We start from the raw sequence: 21,804 nt of genomic DNA on the forward strand, positions 1-21,804 counted from the left end.
TTGTGTTTAAAAATAGTTTTATTAATTTACTCCATCTTTTTCGTGATAATGAAAGATATGTGTCTTTTGTCCGTTAATGTACAATTTTTAAATATTCGTATCCTCCGATAAATAATTCATTGATATGAATTCATTAAGTCGCACTAAAAATAAAGCAACTAATCTTTATTACGCAGTTGTGAACAATGAATCTGACACATAAAAGAATTATTTATTCATATCTCTGTATAATTTGTATAAAAAAAGGATTTTCTTATTACATATATAATTACATAGTTGGAATAATGAAATTTTTACATACGATAATACCATAATAAATATAAAATACTGCTGTTTTTTTATTATACTATTAATTACATTTATATCTTTTGAAAATAATTTATTTATGACGATTAAAATTTTATCAATGCCTCTCCAAAAATCAAATGTTTATTTATGAGTTCGTCCTTTATCATTGATTTAGTTTATCTTTAAATGTTATCTGTTTTTCGACCAAATTCTTTCCTATTGTCGCCTGTCATTTAGACTTGATATTATCTCGCTGATTTATTTTACTGAATTTTATTTAATTGAACTGATTATATTTCGTTGCAGATTACAGATATGGATTGGATTAATCACTGAGAATATAATTCTTATTGATGTGATATATCTGTGATTGTTATATATGAAAAAATCGGATACGTTCATTTAAAAAATCATATGCTATGATTACGTAGGTACATATATACGATGTCACTTTATAGGTACGGAAAGATCCATCTTCGTAATAATTTTTTTATATCCAATTACGTTTAACAAAGACGAGCACGAGTCTCCGTAGTCGGTCTTTAAATAATTGATTTCCGCTATGCCCCATAAGCACAGACTGCATTTTATCTACGTTAAAATTCTCTATTTCTTTCGTATCCAATGTGAGCACCTTTATCATCCAGCTTACATGGATGAATTCACGTTCAGCATCCTCGGCCAATTTCTCTTGAAATCCTTCCTTGGTATACAGACTCGTATTGCATCCCATTTTACTTAGCGTGTTTATGAAAGTTTCGTAATACAGATCCAACAGATCATCAATTTGCTCCTCCGTCGTGTCGTTCTTTACACTAGAATAAAGGAAAAACAGCAGATCACGCAGGGGACTTCCGTAAAGGTATATTTGGAAATCGACGAATTTTACGCCATCGATTTTCCCTTTTTCGCTACGATGGAACATCACATTGTTCACCCAGAAATCAGAATGAATGATGGTCGTCCATGGTTCTCGAAGAGCGTCCATCCAAAGATCTTCCATTTTCAATTGTGTTAAAATTTTCTCACATTTCTCGTAATGAGGATTTGTTTCTGGGTCATTCTTTATTTGATCGAGTACCAATACAAACATATTATTCGTGTTGTCCGCTGAATGTTGTAAAGGTTTTGCGTACATCTTGAACACCTCGAAAATACCAGGTCTTTTCTCTTTCGTAGCTATTCCTAAAGCATGAAATCTAGCCAAAGCCTTAACTGCTTCCTCTGCGTGTTCTAAATCGTAACCTGTATAAAACCATCAAACAGAATAATTAGAAAATAAAATTTCATTTTATAAGTACAAATATCTTTCGAAATGTTAGGTTTAGAAAATCTATAAGGAACTTGCTTAAAGTAAAATTTAATCGCTGTGTGCAAACAAATTTGTACGTGTTATTTATTACAAATAGAGTTTGTATAAAATGATCGAAATGAAAAAAATTTAACAATAAAATATAATTGAAAGGTCATTAAAATTTAAATAAATTTTGCATTCTATATTATATATAAACTTGTAATTCTCATCGCACGAAAAATCATTGAGAATGAGTTCTTAACATAGAAATCAAGGTATTTACGTATTAAAGATTTCTTTAAATTGTCAAGGATATATGAGTATGATTCAGCGAAAAGATCAGAGTAAGAAATCTCGACGATAGATATCAAACGATTATATACATGTACATGTTACATGCTTGTGTAAAACACTGAACATAACTTAGTAGAAAAATTAAACATTGTTACTCGTAATTAATAACATATAAATTTATAAATTAATTTTTTAAATTTTATATAAATTTTTATGTTGATTAAATTTTTTAGTGAATGTATTAAGTTTTACTGTTAAATTAAAATAAAAAATAAAAATAAAATTGTCGTGTTAATATTATTTTCATTTATATTATTTCATTTCTTATTTTTTCTATAAAAATACAATACAGTTTTCTTCTATTAGTTCATAAGATAGGAACTGTTTCAAAGCAATCTATAACTAATAATCTTAAGCGATTTTAAGAGAGAGTTGATTTATATATAATGTTAAAAATATACATAACATCAAGCCGCTAATATTTCGTGTTAACATGTTTCGTTTTAAGCAAACTTTAAATGAAATTTCATTATCATTTCGTTGTAAAAATGAGTGTCCCAGTCTTTTATCGGAAAAATGATTCGAATAATTAAACCTTTGAACTTAAACGTAAAAAGTACAAAGAGATATGATTAAAAAGATAGCTACATTTTAAAACGATGTACAATTTTATAAAAAGATAGTATATAGACGTTCATATTTTTGTCATTACCACAAATATAAACATATTTTATTTATTAAATTATTGTATTACAAAAATTGATTTAATATAATTATTTTCTCTTTCCTTAATACTTCCAAAATTATGTACTAGACTGTAATAATGAAATTAAAATTTAGTCTATTCTCAAAGACGAATGGTAGTTAACAATTTACTTAACAAATTACACTAAATTATGTATACATACCTATAGATCGATCGCCTGTATAGTAACCTTCAATTTTCAAATTCTCCATAAGGATAACGGCATCGTCGTCGAACTCTGCATCCGGTTGTAGAGACAGTCTAGATCCATAAAATTTTGGCAAAATCTCAAACACCTCGTTCTTTCTCAATCCACACTCCATTTCCAACTTATTATAAGCTGGTAAAATAGTCTCGTACATAAAGATTTCTTTCATAAATGTACGAGAACTATTGAAAACTTCTTTCTGATATTCCGTTGGTGGACACATCTTTGCAATAAGATGAAGATCCTCCTTCTTCCCAGTATTTTTATCCTTCAATTCAACATCGACGCTAAAAATCGAACTTCCGTAATTTTCTCCGGGGGGTAATAATGATTTGCTGGTATAATCCGCGATGATCATATGATCCCCGATCCTTTGACGCAGAACCGATTCGATATCACGGAGTACAACATTCTTAATTTTAAACGCATCGCTGTTGTCATTCATTATTATAGCAGAGAGAAGTACACGAACGAAAGAAAAACAATCTAATAGTAAGTTTTCGATCGATTAGTCACAGTTGGCGAGAGAAGCACCAAAGAACAATTTATAGGTTTTAGATATTGACTGAATTTATAAGATCAACTACTAACAAGATAACAAGATTAATGTCCTTATCAATTACTTCGGTGTGTGACTATTATCAGCAATTTTATCCAATACAAATGTTAACGGTTCTTTCTGGCAATTCAGTACGATCCCAATAACCAACTTACGTATTGTCCTCAGTTCCACTTATCATGTACTCTTCATGATAATGATCGCTTCTACGCACGATCCCTCCCACTTGTTGCTTACAGTTCGACCTCGATTTTAAGGAGGAAATCAAATCTTTCAAAATATATGCCCGTGTTTCCATTATAAAATTTTTTTATTCGTGTAACATCTTAAAAATTATTTTATTTAAAGTTTATGTTTTCCTTTTACACGTTTAGACACACTTGTTAATTAAAAGTATTATTTTAATTATATCACAGTTCATTTCACAGAATGAAAAGGTAAGTATATGATAAAAATTTTGTGACAAAAAGCATAAGTTTATTTATGAAAAAATATACTGATACAAAAATATGAAACAATAACAATACTATAACTCGTGCTTTATTGAAACAAATGTGTATATATCATATAAAGTTTTCATATCAATTGTTTCGCATAATGTACACGTACACCGTGTAAAGTTCGTCACATCCATCGAATTTCTTTTTATGCGAGACTTTATATATTTTCATATATGTATAACAATATCTTATATTATTTTAAATCGATATTTTTCCATTTTCATCAGTTTCCTGTGGATATTTCATAAATTCTGTAAAAATAACACATTTTACAATTTATCATAACAACAAAAACGATTTATAATATTTTTTTAGATAACTCATTATATAATGAAATTATAACATTACAAGTAATATTCTGTAATACAATACTATTAATAAATTATTATTAAACTGTTAAATACTATTAAACAATTAATGGACATTATTAATGTAGATTAATTATATAAACATCATAAAGAAAAGATGTAATGTTTTTGTAATAAACAACAAAATAAGGAGTGCAGAATTCTCAATTTGCTCTAACTTAAAAAGAAACAGAAAACAAAAATACAGACGTGTAATCCATATTTATGCAATGTTAAAAAATATAACTACCATTTTAACTGTTTTGTATTGAACGACGAAGGATTGCATCTCCATCTTCTTCAATCAATTTTTGATGTGTAGCACTAAGAGCCTGCATATATCATACAAATTCAGAAGTTATGAATTAAGTTCCAATTAGAATACAAATGTCTCTAAAATTTTTGCTTTTCAAATATTTTAAACAAAAGTTTTTAAAATTGTAGAAAATTTATATTTTATACCTTGAAATATTTGACTGTCTTCACACGTAATTCTAGAGTTGCATCCTCATCACAAATAATTATTGTACGGGGATGTTGTTGAAAAGCTGATACAGTCCACATATGATTAATTCCTTCTTCTATTGCTTTGTAAAGAGCAAATGCTTTATGAGATCCTGTGATAAGAATCATTACTTCCTTGGCATCCATCACTGTGCCAACACCAACAGTCAATGCTTGATTAGGAACTTTAGAAATATCATTTCCAAAGAATCTCGCGTTAGCTTCTAACGTATCTTGTGCCAAAGTTTTTACTCTTGTACGTGATGCTAAAGATGAACCTGGTTCGTTGAAAGCTATATGACCATCTGGGCCAATACCTGAAACACAACATTTTGTTTTGTATCCAACTAATTTTTTATATGAACTTATTTGTTATATTACAAATTACATACCACCAATAAACAATTCAATACCACCAGCTTCTTTAATCTTAGTTTCAAAATCATCACATTCCTTTATAAGATCAGGTGCATTACCATCAAGAATGTGTACATTTTGTGGATCTATATCTATATGTTTAAAGAAATTATTATACATATAGTAATGATAAGATTCTGGATGGTCCCTGGGCAAATCAACATATTCATCCATATTAAAGGTTTTTACATACTTGAAGGAAATTTTTCCTGCTTTATAGTATTCTATAAGTTTCCTGTACATCCCTAAAGGAGTACCACCTAAAGATGATAATCAACCATTGTAAATTTATTGCCCATAATCATTGCTAATGGACATACATTAAATATTTCCCTCTCTTTTTCTGTTTCTTTTCTATTTATAATATATAAAAGATAATAATACATACAGTAATACATACCTGTTGGAAGACCAAGAACAAAATATTTGTTTTCATTTGGTTGAAAATCATTAATTCTTTTTAAAACATACTTAGCAGACCATTCTGCCACATAATCCACTGTATCACAGATTACTAAACGCATTTTACAATTATGTTGTAATTGAACACTGAAAAAATTATAAAATTGTAGACACAATCAGAAAATATATATCGAAAAAATTTTAATAATTTATAAAAATGAAATATAATTTTTCAATAATATGACTAACATTTCAATTAATTATATAAATATGCACAGTATAATTTTATCAGTTCTCGATAATATATTTATGCGAGTATATATGCAGAGATATCGTTATGGCAAAGAACTTATCTGAACATACAGAATATTGAGATCACAGAATTTCAGATTCAAATTTTATATTATCTTTATCTTTACATGAAATATTTCATTTGATTAAAGTAAATTTTATATCAAAATTGTATTCCGGTCTTTTCTCCCTATTAATCTTTATTTTTAAAATCTTGAAGTAAACGCAAATGTATTCAATAGATATATATTTTATCACTGTCAAAAACTTATTTCGAATACATATTTATTATGTCGTATGTGGTGCGCATGTTTTAAATGCAGGAATGTTGAATGGACTTCGGTAATTTATTTTAAAGGTCAATAACCAATAGTCATTACTCTTTAAAAAACAAATATTAAATCTTTCTAACTAATAAATTTTAATATGTTAGTAATTTTTATAAATTCGAATGCTACAACACCCTAACATATAATAATTTATACTTGCTGCAAGAAACCAAAAAATGTAAGATGATAGAAGTATACTAACCTGAAGAAAAATTAAGAATTACCTACTCTTACAGTAGTTGGTCAAACATGAAATCAGCTGACATTCGACTGATGCCACTAATGCGAATGGCCTAATCTCGAGGCTTTACTATTTAGCAAAAGATTTAATATATATTCCACTTATAGATGTTGTTAGTACTTGAAAATAGATTCTTATACAAAATAAACTAGTTGATAAATCGAAAATAAAATATTTATTATATACCTTTATTACATATATATTTTCTTTTTTCGAAATCTAATAAACGAAATATATATTTCCTATTATTTTCTTTTTATTATAATTTTAGAAAGAAAAGTTAATTATATGTAATAGATACGTATCAGACAAATATAAATTGTATACTTAGTATCAGTTAGTGCTTATACATACATATGTATGTAAGTAAATACCTTAATGGTGTATGTAATTTGATATCAAAGTAGCTCAGAATTTGGCGGGAATGTGATCTTGATGTTTCTATAAATGCTAACTGAGAAATCCACATTTCTTATGTTATGAAAATCTTAATTTTTGTGTACATTGCATAAAATTTATAACGTTGCAATGCCAGACGTGACAATTAATAACGTTATTGTAAATTTTCCTTTTAAACCATATTCGATACAAGAAGAATATATGGCAAAAGTGATAGAATGTCTTCAAAACGGTAAAAATGGTGTTTTGGAATCTCCAACTGGTATTATTCACTCTTTTTATTATTATATATTATTTAAGAAATATTAAAACTAATTCATAGAAATGTTGTAGGTACGGGGAAAACACTCAGTCTTCTGTGTTCTTCTTTAAGTTGGTTATTAACAAAGAAAGCACAATTACAGGCACAATCATTAATAGGTGCAATTGAAAAGCCTGATTTTGGTGGACATTTTTTTAAACAATTGAGTAATGGACTTAAAGAAGGAACAGGAGATTCTGAGCCTACTAGTAATTTAGGTTGGGCACCACCAAAAATTATCTATGCATCTAGAACTCATTCCCAACTTTCGCAAGCGATGCAAGAATTAAAAAGAACTTCCTATAAACATGTAAGCACAGCTGTTTTGGGATCTCGAGATCAGCTTTGTATTCATCCAGAAGTTTCGAAAGAAACTAGTAGTTCAAACAAAATATATATGTGTCATTCTAAAATCAAATCTAGGACATGTTTCTATTACAATAATGTTGAAAGCAGGTAAAAAAACTGCAACGTTAATATTTAATAAATTTGATAAATCTTTTTGTTAACAAAAAATATTGATAAAGAAATATATGTTTTAGGAAGGATGATCCTCTTTTTAAACAAGAAGTACTTGATATAGAAGACTTAGTAAAAGCTGGACAAAAATTTAAATGTTGTCCATATTTTTTGTCCAGGGAACTTAAACAGAATGCAGATATTACCTTTATGCCATATAATTACTTACTGGATTCAAAATCACGAAAGACACAAGGCATAGATATCCAAAATAATATTATTCTCTTAGATGAAGCACACAATATTGAGAAAACATGTGAAGAAGCAGCATCATTACAGGTATTAAATTAATTTATATTTAATAGCAATTATTATCAATGTAAGAAAAATTGAGTGTAATTAAGTTGGTAAAATATATATAGAAATTATTCTATATAAAATTTCTGTAGATATGTAGTACAGATATTGCAATGTGCATTGATGAAATAACAGCTGTAATGGAAGATATGGCTAGTAATATTGAACAAGAAAATGATTTTTCAATGGAAAATTCAGGAAATATTGTAAAAGATTTTACTGCGGATGACTTATGTATTTTAAAAGCTATGTTTCTGGAATTAGAGAAAGCTATTGATGCTATAGAAATCCTAAAACGCAATGAGGGAGATACATTTCCTGGTGGATACATTTTTGAATTGCTAGGAAAGGCACAAGTACATAATTAATATTTTCTAATTTGTATAATTCTGTAAAGTATAAAAATAATAAATATATTCAACAGTTAACTCATGGCAGAGAACAACTTGTAATAGAGAAGTTAGAGAAAATTGCTTTTTACTTAACAACTACAAGCACTTCTCCATTTACAAGAAAAGGTCATGCACTTCAGAAATTCAGTGACCTATTAAAAACTGTATTTAGCAGTGGTAATAGTCCACGCTATAGAGAAAAAATCAAACAATGTTATAAAGTGTACATTCAATTAGAAGAACAGAAAAAAACAAAACAAAATGAAGTTTGGGAAACAAAAAAAATACTTAAAAAGAATGAAGGCAAAGTTATCAGTTATTGGTGTTTTAGTCCTGGATTTAGGTAAATCTTTCTTTTATTACTGCATTTAATTTTGAATAGACTGTATTGATGTATTTGTATATTAATTACAATAATTAAGTATGCAACAACTAATGGACCAAGGTGTGCGTTCAATAATATTAACAAGTGGTACATTATCTCCTTTGAAACCTTTCATATCTGAACTTGGAATACCAATTGAAATTCAATTAGAAAATCCGCATATTGTGAAAGGAGATCAAATTTGTGTCGGTGTCCTTAGTCAAGGACCTGATGGTTATTCATTAAATTCTTCTTTTAATACAAGGTATTTATATTAAATATATTGTATGTAATATGTAATCCCTTTCATAATACATCATGTAAAAAACATAATTTGTGTTTTAGAAATGATCCAAAATATATAGCATCTCTTGGGCGAACAGTGCTTAACTTTAGTTGTATTATTCCTCATGGTCTATTAGTTTTCTTTCCTTCATACCCAATAATGAAAAAGTGTAAAGAAGAATGGCAAACTACAGGTTTGTGGACCAAAATTGCTGATCGTAAAGTAATTACCTTTAATTAATTTTTATTTCGATAATATTCAAATGATTATAGCTATATATATTATAATTAAGATAGTAAAACTTATTTATTTATATTTATCAGCCTATATATGTGGAACCTCAGTACAGAGATGGTTTTATAAATGTTATGAATGAGTATTATGAAAAAATTAAAGATCCCTCTTGCAAAGGTGCTATTTTTATGGCAGTTTGTAGGGGTAAAGTGAGTGAAGGGCTTGATTTTGCTAATGCAAATGGAAGAGCTGTATTAATTACAGGTCTTCCATTTCCACCTTTAAAAGATCCGAGAGTTATATTAAAACAACGGTATTTAGAAGAAATGAAAAAACAAAATCAAGAGGTAATTAGAATTGAGATATTAAACATTCATCAAGTATGTTAATTTTATGCATCTTATTCCTTTCAGGCTTTGTCTGGTCAACAATGGTACCAGCTTGAAGCATCACGAGCTGTTAACCAAGCCATTGGCCGCATAATACGTCATAAAAATGATTATGGAGCTATAATTCTTTGTGACTGTCGATTTGATAATCCAAGTTTTAAGAAACATTTATCTGCTTGGCTCAGACCTCATATAAAAAATTTTACCTCTTTTGGTATTATTATGAAAGAGCTAAAAGATTTTTTCAGATATGCAGGACACACTGTAAGTTTAATTTTATAAAAAAGGAAACATACTTAAGTATTACTATTTTATAATTATTTTCAGTTTCCACAACCGAACATGCCTGGTGTACAATTTACAAGTAGTTATGTTTCATTACCAGCAATATCAGCATCATTTGATACAACCGTGTGTCGCACCGGAAAAACTACTTTGAAGCAAAAAATTGAAACCCCTTCAACTGAAGATATCTTCAATATCGATTCTTATACTAAGAAAGATGAGAAAAGTAAACAATCGGTTGAAACACAAAAAAGAAACTTGTTTGAACTTCTGAAAACAGAATCAAAGCCTGTAATTAATTTTAGCAATTGTAAATTAAGGAGTGATAATACCACTTGTGAACTAACAAAAAATAGCGGTGAACCTGCCACAAAAAAAAGAAAAATAAAGATGTTACCAATAGAATTTAATGAACATTTATCTGGTGCTTCAACTTCTTCATGTGTAAATAGGGATCATACAGACAATACAACATATTCTCAACAAATATTTGAAGAAACTAATAATGAAGAAACTGATAAAAAAGCTTTAGGCAAAGCATATTTAAAGGAAGTAAGTAATCATCTGCGATTATGACTAGTTATGATTAATTATAAATATACATAATGAATAAAACTTTAATTAACAAGAAATTTATATTACAATAACTTTGCATATAATACATTCCTTAGGTAAAACGATCTTTATCAGAAGCTGATTATAAAATATTTGCGAAAATGATACAGGACTATACAAGAACAGGCAATCTGGAGGAATTGTTAAAAATACTTCAAAATCTATTTTCCCCTAATAAGGAATTGCTTCATTTATTTATAGGTATTTTATATATATTGATAAATATATATGTAGATCAGTTGTGTGATATTATAATCCCTTATTGATCTAACACAATTTCTAGGTTTTAAATATTTTGTAAAGAAGCAACACATTTCTGTATTCGAAAATCATATTACTTTGATCACTAATACACAAACGTAACAGTAAACATAGAAAAGAATTTAAAGATTCATAACATTTTAATATAAAGAGTTATTATTAAAAACACGTTACAAGTAAGTATTAACGAATTACACATATTTTATAACTTTACCTATATCTAGATTAATATAGATATATAGATAGATTCATATTTATTTTCTGAGTCTATATCTTCAAATTCTCACAACCCCTGGGATACTTGTAACAATCCTATAAATTCAAGATCACGTTGAAGTGAGATCATTTTAGCTTAAGATCATCCTGGTTTTTGTATATTAGTGTAGCCTAAGATTGTAATCACAAATCTTGTGTTGTCTGACAATTTTTCATTATTGTTTTGAAAGTAACGCCGTTTTGAACTAACATGATGATTTTTACAAAACATATCTCAAAATTCTATAGGATGGTTCAATAATATATCTTGAATTTGTTCAACATTTTTTTTGGAAAAGTTTTAGAAAATATCTTTGTGCAATAGGATCGTGTAAATAAATATATATTATTATGGTTATAAAGAACTTATATTTCAGCAGTGAACGTTTGTTACTTGATATTCAAAAGCCATTTGTATAATATACAATACATATAAGTTATAATATAAGTTTTCTAGTAAAAATACGGAAATATGTGTATAATAAAAAAAATAGAATGTTGTATGTATATCAGAATCTATATAGCAATTTATGAATTACATTTGATATAATAAATAAACTTAAAATGATTTTAGTGATTTCAAAAAATGCAATAAAATTTAGTTATGAATTAATTTAATTTTTGCATGTATATACAAATATGTTACATATTTTTTCATTATAGATTTTGAATACAATATTTAAAATAACATTTGGAAATCGTGTTAAAGCATCAAATATAAAAAATAAGTTGCAGCTCATCATAATATGCAACTACAAAGTAAAGATTAAGTTACAGTTAACTTGTATGTAAAATAGTGATTGCATATAGTTAAAAACAAATAATTACTATTTGCAATATATGTGAAAATTGTTTTTTCCTTTTTATAAGTATTTTTCACTCGTACAATTAATTGTGTCATTTATAACTTACATCAATATCAGAACTTTTTCTGTATAACGTTTTTGTTTTTATGTTTTTAATATATATATTCCTTTTTTTTTTTTTTTTTTTTTTTTTGTTAGGAAACTTAACGTATGAAAACAAATAAATTGTTACTTTAAGATATATATGTCACTTATTTTTTTAATTAATGTGCTATTTTATGAACACATAAATATATTTCCCTTACAAAAATTGATTAAAATCTCAATTGCTTTACAAGTCCATGGTATGAATTGCACTTATATCTTTATTACTTTCAGTTTCTTTTTTAATAAGTGCATTAGTAATGATTTCTTGATAATATTCTCCAAATACACTTCGATTATGAGAAATAAGTATCAAAAATTGAGCTACTATAGCTGTTAATTCTTCTTGTAGTGATGAAAGTCCAGGTGGAACTTGTTGTGGTGCCGTAGATTGAGATAATATTATTTTTTGTAAAAATTGCCGAATTCTTAAATCTAAAAAAGGTATACAAAATAAATAAGATATAAAATAAATTTTATAGGTCCCATACAATACTTACTTATAAGATGCCTTATTTTATGTTCTGGATTGACGAGATCCAATATCTGTCCTTCTAATAATGTTTCTATTTCTGGAGATAAGGAAGCAGCATTGATTTCTTGCAATGTCGTTTTCAGCTCTGTTTTTACTTGTAATACAATATTTGGCATTACAGTTTCCAAATCCCTATTAATATGAAAAAGTTAGTTAATATGAAAAATTTAATTTATGACTACTTATATATATATGTCAGATGTTATTATGTACATACTTATTTGAATGTACAGAATCTAACAACACATTAAGATGTTGTTTAATATTCTTCTTAAAATTTGATACACCATGAATTGGTGCACCTACTGTATTATTTACTAGCAATATTACAGATCCTATAATGCTTAATCTGCTGGTCTTATCACGCAATTCCAGTAATCTACTTTGATCAAGCATCAAAGTCTGTAAAACAGATGGCAATAAAATTTGTATTATTATTAACTCAAATAACCGAGGAATGACTATATTATTAACATAAATATTTGCATATATACTTCTGCATCTGGACTAAAATCCCATTCTAGAAGATCAAGATACGCTTCAGTTAAAAGACAATGGGTAAGCTGACGAGCTGCATTAATATCAGATGAACTGCTCATAACATTTGTTGGATCAAAATGCCTCAACAACCATTTTTCTGTAAATTGTAGACCATTTGTATTAACTTTTAAGAATTCAGCGAACTTGGCTTTCTCGTATTCAATACTTGAAGCAACTATATTTGGTCTCATCATAGTAATGGTAAAATTTGCCAAATCAAGTCGCATTAATTGCAGTACTTCCATTATTCCTTTGAATATTTCAATAACATGCGTTTTTTGACTAAGTTCTCGAATCTTCTCGTCTCTTACTGGCGCACAAACTTTACTCATAATGGATATCACATATTGTGCATAATGATGGAAGTCCAAAACACCGTTTTCTGCTTGCTGTTTAATTAAATCCACATCAAGTACTTCTTTTAAATTTTCTCGAATTTTTGCATGATGTGGTAATACTAGTTCATCTAATGTCTATAAAAAAGAAAGATTATTGAACATCTGTAGATACAGAAATCATACATTATTTCATAAAATCTATATAAATATACTACTTCTTTAATTTCCTTTAGTAAAACCAACGCTTGTGTATAATTTGGAGGATCTTCATCTAATTGCTCTGCTAATAAATTCCAAAAAGCTTTATGCATAATTTCTTTTACTTTTCTTTGAATTGTGCCATCATCAGGTTCAAGTTTTTGTAACTGAAAATTTTTATCCACCGCAATTTCATGTGCTAATGCCATATTTTTCATGCCATTTGCAGCATTTATGATTTCTTCGAGAGAAACAAATTTTGGTGGTGATGCTCCTATTAATCCACCTACCACAAAATTTGGTGTTTTTTGCCTGTGTGGTACACATTTAATTACAAAAAATATTAATATAAAATCTAAACACATTTATTGATGAATAAATTAAGAAAATAATCATATTACATTTCAACTAAAAAAATAATAATTTACCCCTTTGCATTTTCTTCTTCTGTCTCAAGATGAGAATCAGATTTACAATCTACAGGTACAGATGTGCTAGCTTCATTGATATTGGATTTTTGTTCTTCATTGTTTTCCATTTTTTGATTCCTATATAATAATATGTATTATTAAAATTTAATTGTGATAACATAAATACAAACTCATACCATTTGAAAATACCATTAGTCTATAGCAATAAATAACATAACAAATAATAAAAAACAATGCACATTGTAAAATATAAACAATAAAACAATATTAATTATTTACTGTTAAATATCATATTTAATATTCACCATTTGATTAATATATAACACACAGTAATCATTACATATAAAATTATAATTAGTGTATTAAAATTAATAAACAGTTATATAAATAACACTACAGATCTCAGATTATACAAAGGTGCACTGACTAAAACAAAATACCAGAAATAAAATCTAACGATGCCATTGAATATCAAAGTTTACAACTAATAAAGAGACAGCAAAGAGTAATACCCCACATTACTCCAGCACTAACCGAAATTTTATTCCTAACAAAATATGTACCATTTTAGCATATGTTTAACAATATCTAAAAACATGTAAATTTCTTTTGAGCAATATAAATAATAAAAAATCTGTGTTTCATATAATTCAACATATAATTATCATAATAATCTTGTCTTTAGAAATAAAATTGAAAAATAAATATGTGTCGAATAATATTTCCTTAAATCAGATATATTGCAAAAAGAAATATTTTATTATTCTACTTCATAAAATTTAAATTTGCCTCCAAAAGTAGTTTTCTTAATAAACAGATATTTTATAATTAGATAATAAATATAGTAATTCATATAATTATCATATATTCTTTACTATGTGATTAAAATGTTTTATAAATATATGAAAAATATACCTATTTGGCATGATTAATTTTTGATTTAACTGTTTTGTTGTAGCATGATCAGCACTGAGAAACAGCTGGCACTTAAATGCAATAGATATTGAAGACAAGGAGGTCAAACTTTGTCTATAAAAAGAACATTCACAAGGTGTATATAAGAACAACTCTCCTTATTTGATTTTAAAAGACTGATATAATATTTCTATTTTTTAATAACCTATCTCAGATTTACATATATATCTGCTACATATTTAATATATGATATTAAAATAATTATTGATTATAATATATTTCATGTTATTTATTAAGATATTTTATACTATGTATATTAAATACAAAACCATTATAAATATTTGTCTGTAAAATAAAAAATAAATAAAATTACTATATGTATACTTACAAAAGTTTTTCATAGATTAACATTATATTTCTATTCTTTATTTAGAATTTAAAACTTACCATAGTTTCTATATTTTATTTAAAAAATGCACTTTTCGCAAAAGTTCAGTTTCTAAATATTTTTGATATCAATTCTAGATATTTTATATCAAAAATAATAATTTATGCATATCGCTCGAAATATTTTTCTGAATGCAATTTTTTTTACTTTCCAATCAAACAACGCATGTATATGCTGATCTGTTTACAAACAAAACTAAATTTGCAATATTGTATACATAAACTGATTTTTTACCATTTATTTATTTAGAAACGTAAGAATACGAAAGTGCCTTTTTCTAGATTTAATTATATTTGATAATTTGCAATTTAATTGTGGAAACATATTTACACTTTCACTAGAAAGTCGAAATAATATTTAGACTTGATGTTTTACCAAAACATTCCAATGTTTTTACATAATACAATTCATATTTCTATTATAAATTTACCAGCAATTTTATATATAAATTGTCATGTTGAAAAATCAATTTTGTTCCAAACAACTACGAATTGTGTATTTACAATTTTTTAGGTTGATGCTCAACAGTGAACTTAGAATATATAAGACAGTAGCGTCCTCTGCAAATTGTCATTTCTTAGTTTTCGCAAAATTATTTTTATTATTATCATAATTATCTTTTATATCCTTTTATAGATATTTATACTTCTACATACTATTTTAAACAATAAAATGATACATTCAGGAAATAAAGATATGTACATTATTCATACATTAATAGCATTAAAAAATATATACAGTGTAATTTTACGCTTAATTAAAAATGATACTGTTTATAAATGACAAGACATATTACATATTACAAAACATACATATGTAATAAACTATATACATGTAATATAAGCCAAGAATTAAAAACCATACTGAGCTATTCCATAAATTGAAATTTACAAAAAAAATCAATTACGAAGTATACAGATACAGATATATACAGATATATACAGATTTACGAAATAAGGAAATATAGAGTTGAATAATTTGGTTTCAGAGAAGTTCATATCTATAGTAAAATCGCTACAATAATAATGATGATACATCAGATCTTAAGAATTTCAAGGTGCAGACGAACCATTTTTGGAAATAATATGAGTCACTGTTGTCCACCTTGAATCTTACAAAGGTTGTATAGGTACTAATAAATGAATTAGTCAGAATATGTTCTTACGCAAAAGTAAGTAAAAACACAATGTATATTTAACGATTATCCTTCGACTTTTTAAACAATTCATATTAACTTGCAATTCATAATACTATATATAGTATGGCTAATATAATTGTTATTATACATAATTACAATTTCTTATCAAAAATATAATATTATTTCATATCAAAGAAAACGTTTTTAATTATTTTCTCTATTCATTAATCAGTTTCATTTGTCCAAATTAAACGAATATGTGCAAACTTATGTATAGTTTTAAAATCATCATATATATATATGTATATCATGTATACCTATAATGGTGAAAATATTTGACTTTCCAAGAAATCGGTTGATTATGTACTTGTATATACGTATTTACTACCTAAGTATTTAATTACACACCTCCTTATGACCAATTGATGAGGATATCCCATAACTTGTTAATCGAGAAAATTTCTACAATTTTCAAAATGTCGGCTCATCGCGCGGTTTTTACTGGCAGCAGAATCAAGCTTCCCTATTAAATTAGAAGAATCCCTGAGATTCATTTGATATGTTGACACTAAGAACACAATTCATATATAAAATTACTCAAAAAAACAAATTTCTTTCAAATTTTTTACATAAATAAAAACATATGTATTATCAATTTTTAATGTTAGCTTTTCTGTTGATCCTCAAGGAAGGAGAAAGAAAAGATTTAAGGTAATATAATGATAATGATAGTTTAATATAATGATTTATAAGAACAAAATCACATATTTATGTTATATGTACATGTATATATATTCATATATAGTCATTTTGAAGACAGATTCAATGAGCTATAACAGTATATATAAATACTTCAAGATCAGCGAAAGTTACAAAGGAGAATTTAAATTCTATTTAAATGTCGCTGGAATGTTGAAAAACAAATGAAGAATTCTAAAGAGTTGAAGATTAACATCACATTATACTTATTACTTACGCAGAAAATTTTGCTTATACGATTTTCGCTGACATATCAGTATTATACTTAGTGGCATTCTTAGTGTTATAGATCGTTGAATTTGTCTTCGAAATGGCTATAACTTACAAACAAACAAAATGTAACATTCAATAAAAAAACAAAGTTGGTCTTTTTATCTCGTTAACCTTTTGTAACACACAATAAAACTATTTTTGCTATTCATTGCTCCCTATAAAACTATGTAATTTTTGTAAGAAACATTTTTTCAAATTTTGTGTTATAATGGAAATATATATTTCAGATGATAAAATTAAATGGTAGGTACATATGTACGCTCTGTATGCTTCATTTGTATTAGCATGAAGTTGCGCGATTATCTATGTGGAGTATGCGCGGTTGTCATTCGTTAATAAATTAAAATTGTAATAAATATTTTAACATATTTGCAAATCTTATTCCCGCTGTATAACAAATTTCTCTGGAATTGTTTCAAAATCGATGAATCGTAAATACAACAAGTTGTTTCCTAAAGAAATTTGGTAATGGAGTGTCTTGTGCCATTCAAGTATAAAGGGAAAACTATAGAGCGACTTCCAGTCGTGCGTGTGGATAATAGAACCGGCCACACGCGCTTCCTCCATATTGCGTAAGGCCAAAATTGGCCCGTAAAAAATGTTAAGATACGGTAGAGTCATAGGACGATTGCCAAAACTTACGAGACATTCATATGCCAATCACTACTGTCGACCTTCAAAATATGTTGGTAAGTACTGATATACTTAATTTTCAAAAACACGTTTTTTCTTAATTTATATCAATTTTTCTTCTGCTACTGAGCTTATTAGTATTTTCCAATTAGATATTAAGTTAAATCTTTTATTTGACATTCTAATTACAAACATTGACATTAAGATCTTATAATTGTATATACACATTCAAATGATTTTTCAATTAATATTCTGTTAAATTTATATCCAGTTTATTTATCTGAAAGTACACCATGCAATATAACCTCAAAGTCAGACAATGTATACAATTTTTCAATATATTTGTTTCATATGATGTTATCGATGAAAAAAATCCTTTTATTAAATGAAACCTAGAAGTTGTGTAGAGCATATTATTCAATTACAATTATTTCATAATGCTTATTTTTCTTCCAGTAAAACAATTACTAATTTTATTTATATTTAAACAATTTCTAAATTAATGTTTAATGAGAATTATTCTTAAATTAACTATTATTATATTTTTCTGATTTTAGGAATATTTAGTGTTCATAATTTATGGTATAGTAGCAATACAAATGATAAAGCATTTAAACCTCCAGGGACCACCATAAAACCAGAAGAATGTGTACCTGAAAGTAGTTATTCCAAACAAAAAAGAATTGTCCCTATATGTGAGTCTCATCCTAATGCATCTTGTCCACCATCTTGTTATGAAATTTGCGGAAAACCAGATGATTCAAAGAAACCAAATGACAAGAAGCCTTCATCGCCATATTGGAAAATATTGGCAACATTATTCATAGCAGGAGTTACAATATATGCGGTATGGTACTAGAGATTTCTTTGTGTATCATGTCTTATTTATACTCTTGATTATAACAGATTATAATATTATAAATTTTTTGTTTTTTTTTTCTTTCTTTTTAATATTTTCATTGAAACATATTCTGTAGATATCTTCTTCAAATTGGTTTACTATGAAAAAAACAGATTCTCAAAAGGATGTAAGTAAGAGTAAGTTGAATAAGAGCTTGTACTTATAAAATGTTTTTTTAAATGTAGATGTTCATGATTAATTTATGTTTATGTCACATATTTAGGAAAAAAGAATGGAAGGAGAATTAGATCACTTGAAAAAACTAAATCTCCACCTACTTCTAGTTCATTCCCTTCGGAAATACCTTATCTTTTAATAGGAGGTGGAACAGCTGCATTTTCTGCATTTAGATCTATTAAATCTAGAGATCCTAGAGCTAAGGTGCTTTATAATAATTTTGTTTCTTCATTTATTGAACTAGGATCTAATAACATAACCAGTATTTTCCTTAGGTTTTAGTAATAACAGAAGAAGGAGATTTGCCGTATATGAGACCTCCGTTATCCAAAGAACTTTGGTATAATAGAGATAGAAAAATAAGTGCGCAATTACTTTTTAAGCAATGGAATGGTGCTCAAAGAAGGTAATAATGGAATGATCATTTATTCAAATAGAAATTTATTATGTTTTTATATAGTTAGTAATTTATTATATATTATGTTTACAGCATATTTTATGAACCACCAGAATTTTATTCAGATATTACTAATTTAAGTCAATCTGATAAAGGTGGTGTGGCTGTAGCTACAGGTTGGAAAGTCACAAAAATTGATGTTCCAAACAAAACTGTCATGCTTGATGATGGTTATGAAATAAAGTATGACAAGTGTCTTATTGCAACTGGTAAGTATAATTAATTTATATTTAAAATTTACATACAATTTTCATTATAATATATTTATAGGTGCATCACCTAAAAATCTCCCAGTTTTTGAATCAATGCAAGATGAACTTAAAGATAAAATCGTAACCTTCAGAACAAAAGAAGATTTTCTTGATTTAGAAGATGCTGTGCATAATCCTAAGTATAAAAATACGGTTATAATTGGTGGAGGATTTCTTGGTTCGGAACTTGCCTGCTCATTGGCTCGTAATTGTAGGTTTTTATTACATCTTTTATCATTAATACCATTGTTTAATTAATTATTAACATAAAATAATAACTAATTTTATTATTATTTAGTACCTGATAATAGAAAAGTATATCAAGTATATAAAGAGAAATTTATAATGGATCAAGTATTACCACAATACCTAAGCGAATGGGCAACAAAGAAAGCAATGTTAGAAGGTGTTAATTGTATTGCTAATTCTGAAGTAGAAGATTATTCTTATAAAGGTGGACAATTATCGCTCGTCCTTTCGGATAATCGTGTTGTACGTTTTATTTAAATGTCTACACAAAAATAAAAATAATAATGAAAGTGGTAGTTTGTTGATAAGTGAGTGATTATTCTTTTTTTTTTTTTTTTCTTTTTTTTGTTTACATGGAAAGATTGATGCCGATCAAGTGATTGTAGCAGTAGGTGTTGAACCAAATACTGATTTGGCAAAAGCTTCACATTTAGAAACAGATCCTGAAATAGGCGGTTTTCTTGTTAATGCGGAATTAGAAGCAAGGAGTAATCTTTGGGTTGCTGGAGATGCAGCTTGCTTTTATGATATTAGACTTGGTAGAAGAAGAGTAGAACATCATGATCATGCTGTAATCTCAGGAAGATTGGCAGGAGAAAATATGACTGGTGCAAGTAAGTTAAGATTTTCTCAATATATGTTATTAATATAAAAATTAAGATAAAATGATAAATGATAAAATCTATATTTCTGTGTTAACTAGGAAAACCATATCTACATCAATCAATGTTTTGGTCCGACTTAGGACCAGAGGTTGGATATGAAGCAATTGGTATTGTGGATTCATCACTGCCAACTGTAGGAGTTTTTGTAAAAACAACAAAGTCAGATGCTTCGATAACATCTGTTAATAGTTCAAATGAAATCACACAATCTTCAGATACGAAGGTAATGAATAGTATATTAATAATACAATTATAATTAATTTTATTCATATATTATGTATTTTTAAACCACAGAAATTGAATTCAACACAAATACAATCAAGCTTAGAAGAAACAGATAAATCAAAATGTTCCGATAATTCAAAAATCTCACTAGAAGAACCTAAAAAATATGACGATTTTGGAAAAGGAGTAGTTTTTTATTTACGTGATGATATTGTGGTTGGCATAGTTCTTTGGAACATCTTTAATCGGATGTCTATTGCTAGACAGGTGCGTTCATGAAATGTGTAGAACAGAAGAAAGTTCAGTGTTTATAAAATATATGTTAAAAGATATATTTCTTTTATATATGCATCTGTTACAGGTGCTTGCAAGAGGCACAAAATATGACGATTTAAATGAAGTAGCAAAACTGTTCACTATTCACGATGACTGATTCCACTAATACAAAAACTATATCGTGTCATTATTGTACATAAGGTTATTTATCTATCAGTTCTAAAACATTTTACAAATAAAACAAAAGTCTACAACTGATATCTTATTCCTGAGTTTATAAAATACGATTTGTATAAATATTGCACATATTACGTACAAAGTATTTTCTATAAAAATGAAACATTCTTATAGACAATGAGATATGTTTATTAAACTAGTTACAAAATGTGAATTTTACTAGAAAATAAATGCAAATGTTTTGTTAGTTAA

The 21,804-nt window shown here is 27.0% G+C and overlaps 5 protein-coding genes across 19 annotated transcripts; 2 read left to right on the forward strand and 3 right to left on the reverse strand.

The window, feature by feature from the left end:
• On the reverse strand, window positions 1-3,586 carry LOC132907647 (uncharacterized). Its single transcript, XM_060960926.1, has 2 exons — window positions 2,785-3,586; window positions 1-1,533 (listed from the first exon to the last, which is right to left on the reverse strand). Exons 1-2 carry the CDS (start codon window positions 3,272-3,274, stop codon window positions 779-781), a joined length of 1,245 nt encoding a protein of 414 aa, XP_060816909.1. The 5' UTR covers window positions 3,275-3,586; the 3' UTR covers window positions 1-778.
• A 257-nt stretch (window positions 3,587-3,843) lies between these two features.
• Window positions 3,844-6,538, reverse strand: LOC132907668 (glucosamine-6-phosphate isomerase). Of its 4 annotated transcripts, none has more exons than XM_060960978.1 (6): window positions 6,381-6,538; window positions 5,557-5,705; window positions 5,132-5,416; window positions 4,698-5,056; window positions 4,486-4,567; window positions 3,844-4,139 (listed from the first exon to the last, which is right to left on the reverse strand). In XM_060960978.1, exons 2-5 carry the CDS (start codon window positions 5,678-5,680, stop codon window positions 4,490-4,492), a joined length of 846 nt encoding a protein of 281 aa, XP_060816961.1. In that variant the 5' UTR covers window positions 5,681-5,705; window positions 6,381-6,538; the 3' UTR covers window positions 3,844-4,139; window positions 4,486-4,489. The 4 variants fall into 4 exon arrangements, with proteins under 4 accessions (XP_060816961.1, XP_060816989.1, XP_060816979.1 ...); XM_060961006.1 differs by lacking the exon at window positions 6,381-6,538 and adding an exon at window positions 6,335-6,354; XM_060960996.1 differs by lacking the exon at window positions 6,381-6,538 and adding an exon at window positions 5,922-6,119.
• Window positions 6,539-6,752: 214 nt separating this feature from the next.
• Window positions 6,753-11,479, forward strand: LOC132907558 (regulator of telomere elongation helicase 1 homolog). 2 transcript variants are annotated; one of them, XR_009658213.1, is made up of 13 exons: window positions 6,753-7,080; window positions 7,152-7,575; window positions 7,662-7,917; window positions 8,028-8,291; window positions 8,360-8,670; window positions 8,750-8,956; window positions 9,037-9,199; window positions 9,301-9,558; window positions 9,625-9,864; window positions 9,928-10,437; window positions 10,557-10,701; window positions 10,784-10,937; window positions 11,028-11,479. XR_009658213.1 is itself a non-coding variant. In XM_060960784.1 (12 exons), the coding sequence occupies exons 1-12, from the start codon at window positions 6,948-6,950 to the stop codon at window positions 10,861-10,863; spliced, it is 2,991 nt and encodes a 996-aa protein (XP_060816767.1). In that variant the 5' UTR covers window positions 6,753-6,947; the 3' UTR covers window positions 10,864-11,479. The 2 variants fall into 2 exon arrangements, 1 of the variants encoding a protein (XP_060816767.1); XM_060960784.1 differs by having other exon boundaries at window positions 10,784-11,479.
• A 134-nt stretch (window positions 11,480-11,613) lies between these two features.
• Window positions 11,614-16,964, reverse strand: LOC132907590 (T-complex protein 11-like protein 1). 11 transcript variants are annotated; one of them, XM_060960858.1, is made up of 8 exons: window positions 15,802-15,932; window positions 14,924-15,037; window positions 14,006-14,125; window positions 13,595-13,889; window positions 12,996-13,514; window positions 12,719-12,903; window positions 12,467-12,633; window positions 11,614-12,401 (listed from the first exon to the last, which is right to left on the reverse strand). In XM_060960858.1, exons 2-8 carry the CDS (start codon window positions 14,932-14,934, stop codon window positions 12,154-12,156), a joined length of 1,545 nt encoding a protein of 514 aa, XP_060816841.1. In that variant the 5' UTR covers window positions 14,935-15,037; window positions 15,802-15,932; the 3' UTR covers window positions 11,614-12,153. The 11 variants fall into 11 exon arrangements, with proteins under 11 accessions (XP_060816841.1, XP_060816848.1, XP_060816840.1 ...); XM_060960865.1 differs by having other exon boundaries at window positions 15,747-15,916; XM_060960857.1 differs by having other exon boundaries at window positions 15,702-15,916.
• An 857-nt stretch (window positions 16,965-17,821) lies between these two features.
• On the forward strand, window positions 17,822-21,799 carry LOC132907583 (apoptosis-inducing factor 1, mitochondrial). Its single transcript, XM_060960830.1, has 12 exons — window positions 17,822-18,230; window positions 18,732-19,021; window positions 19,152-19,212; window positions 19,299-19,456; window positions 19,528-19,658; window positions 19,743-19,918; window positions 19,980-20,171; window positions 20,259-20,452; window positions 20,571-20,823; window positions 20,913-21,097; window positions 21,169-21,366; window positions 21,461-21,799. The coding sequence occupies exons 1-12, from the start codon at window positions 18,140-18,142 to the stop codon at window positions 21,530-21,532; spliced, it is 2,001 nt and encodes a 666-aa protein (XP_060816813.1). The 5' UTR covers window positions 17,822-18,139; the 3' UTR covers window positions 21,533-21,799.
• Window positions 21,800-21,804: the final 5 nt, after the last annotated feature.

Source organism: Bombus pascuorum, chromosome 1 (assembly GCF_905332965.1).
Source record: "Bombus pascuorum chromosome 1, iyBomPasc1.1, whole genome shotgun sequence".
NCBI classification, from domain to species: Eukaryota; Metazoa; Arthropoda; class Insecta; order Hymenoptera; family Apidae; genus Bombus; species Bombus pascuorum.

Excerpts from the sequence above, each read along its gene's own strand:
- LOC132907590 (XM_060960841.1), bottom strand. The coding sequence starts at position 15,334 with ATGTTAATCTATGAAAAACTTTT. Across the intron at positions 15,038-15,311 it reads TTAATCTATGAAAAACTTTT|ACAAAGTTTGACCTCCTTGT; the intron begins GTAAGTATACAT and ends TTCTTTTTATAG. Across the intron at positions 14,126-14,923 it reads AAATTAATCATGCCAAATAG|GAATCAAAAAATGGAAAACA; the intron begins GTATATTTTTCA and ends ATTATTATATAG.
- LOC132907668 (XM_060960978.1), bottom strand. The coding sequence starts at position 5,680 with ATGCGTTTAGTAATCTGTGATACAGTGGATTATGTGGCAGAATGGTCT. Across the intron at positions 5,057-5,131 it reads TATTGAATTGTTTATTGGTG|GTATTGGCCCAGATGGTCAT; the intron begins GTATGTAATTTG and ends GTTGTGTTTCAG. Across the intron at positions 4,568-4,697 it reads AGACAGTCAAATATTTCAAG|GCTCTTAGTGCTACACATCA; the intron begins GTATAAAATATA and ends TGATATATGCAG.
- LOC132907583 (XM_060960830.1), top strand. The coding sequence starts at position 18,140 with ATGTTAAGATACGGTAGAGTCATAGGACGATTGCCAAAACTTACGAGA. Across the intron at positions 19,022-19,151 it reads CAGGAGTTACAATATATGCG|ATATCTTCTTCAAATTGGTT; the intron begins GTATGGTACTAG and ends CATATTCTGTAG. Across the intron at positions 19,457-19,527 it reads CTAGAGATCCTAGAGCTAAG|GTTTTAGTAATAACAGAAGA; the intron begins GTGCTTTATAAT and ends TATTTTCCTTAG.
- LOC132907647 (XM_060960926.1), bottom strand. The coding sequence starts at position 3,274 with ATGAATGACAACAGCGATGCGTTTAAAATTAAGAATGTTGTACTCCGT. Across the intron at positions 1,534-2,784 it reads TACAGGCGATCGATCTATAG|GTTACGATTTAGAACACGCA; the intron begins GTATGTATACAT and ends GGTTTTATACAG.
- LOC132907558 (XM_060960784.1), top strand. The coding sequence starts at position 6,948 with ATGCCAGACGTGACAATTAATAACGTTATTGTAAATTTTCCTTTTAAA. Across the intron at positions 9,200-9,300 it reads CCAAAATTGCTGATCGTAAA|CCTATATATGTGGAACCTCA; the intron begins GTAATTACCTTT and ends TATATTTATCAG. Across the intron at positions 9,559-9,624 it reads TGAAAAAACAAAATCAAGAG|GCTTTGTCTGGTCAACAATG; the intron begins GTAATTAGAATT and ends TATTCCTTTCAG.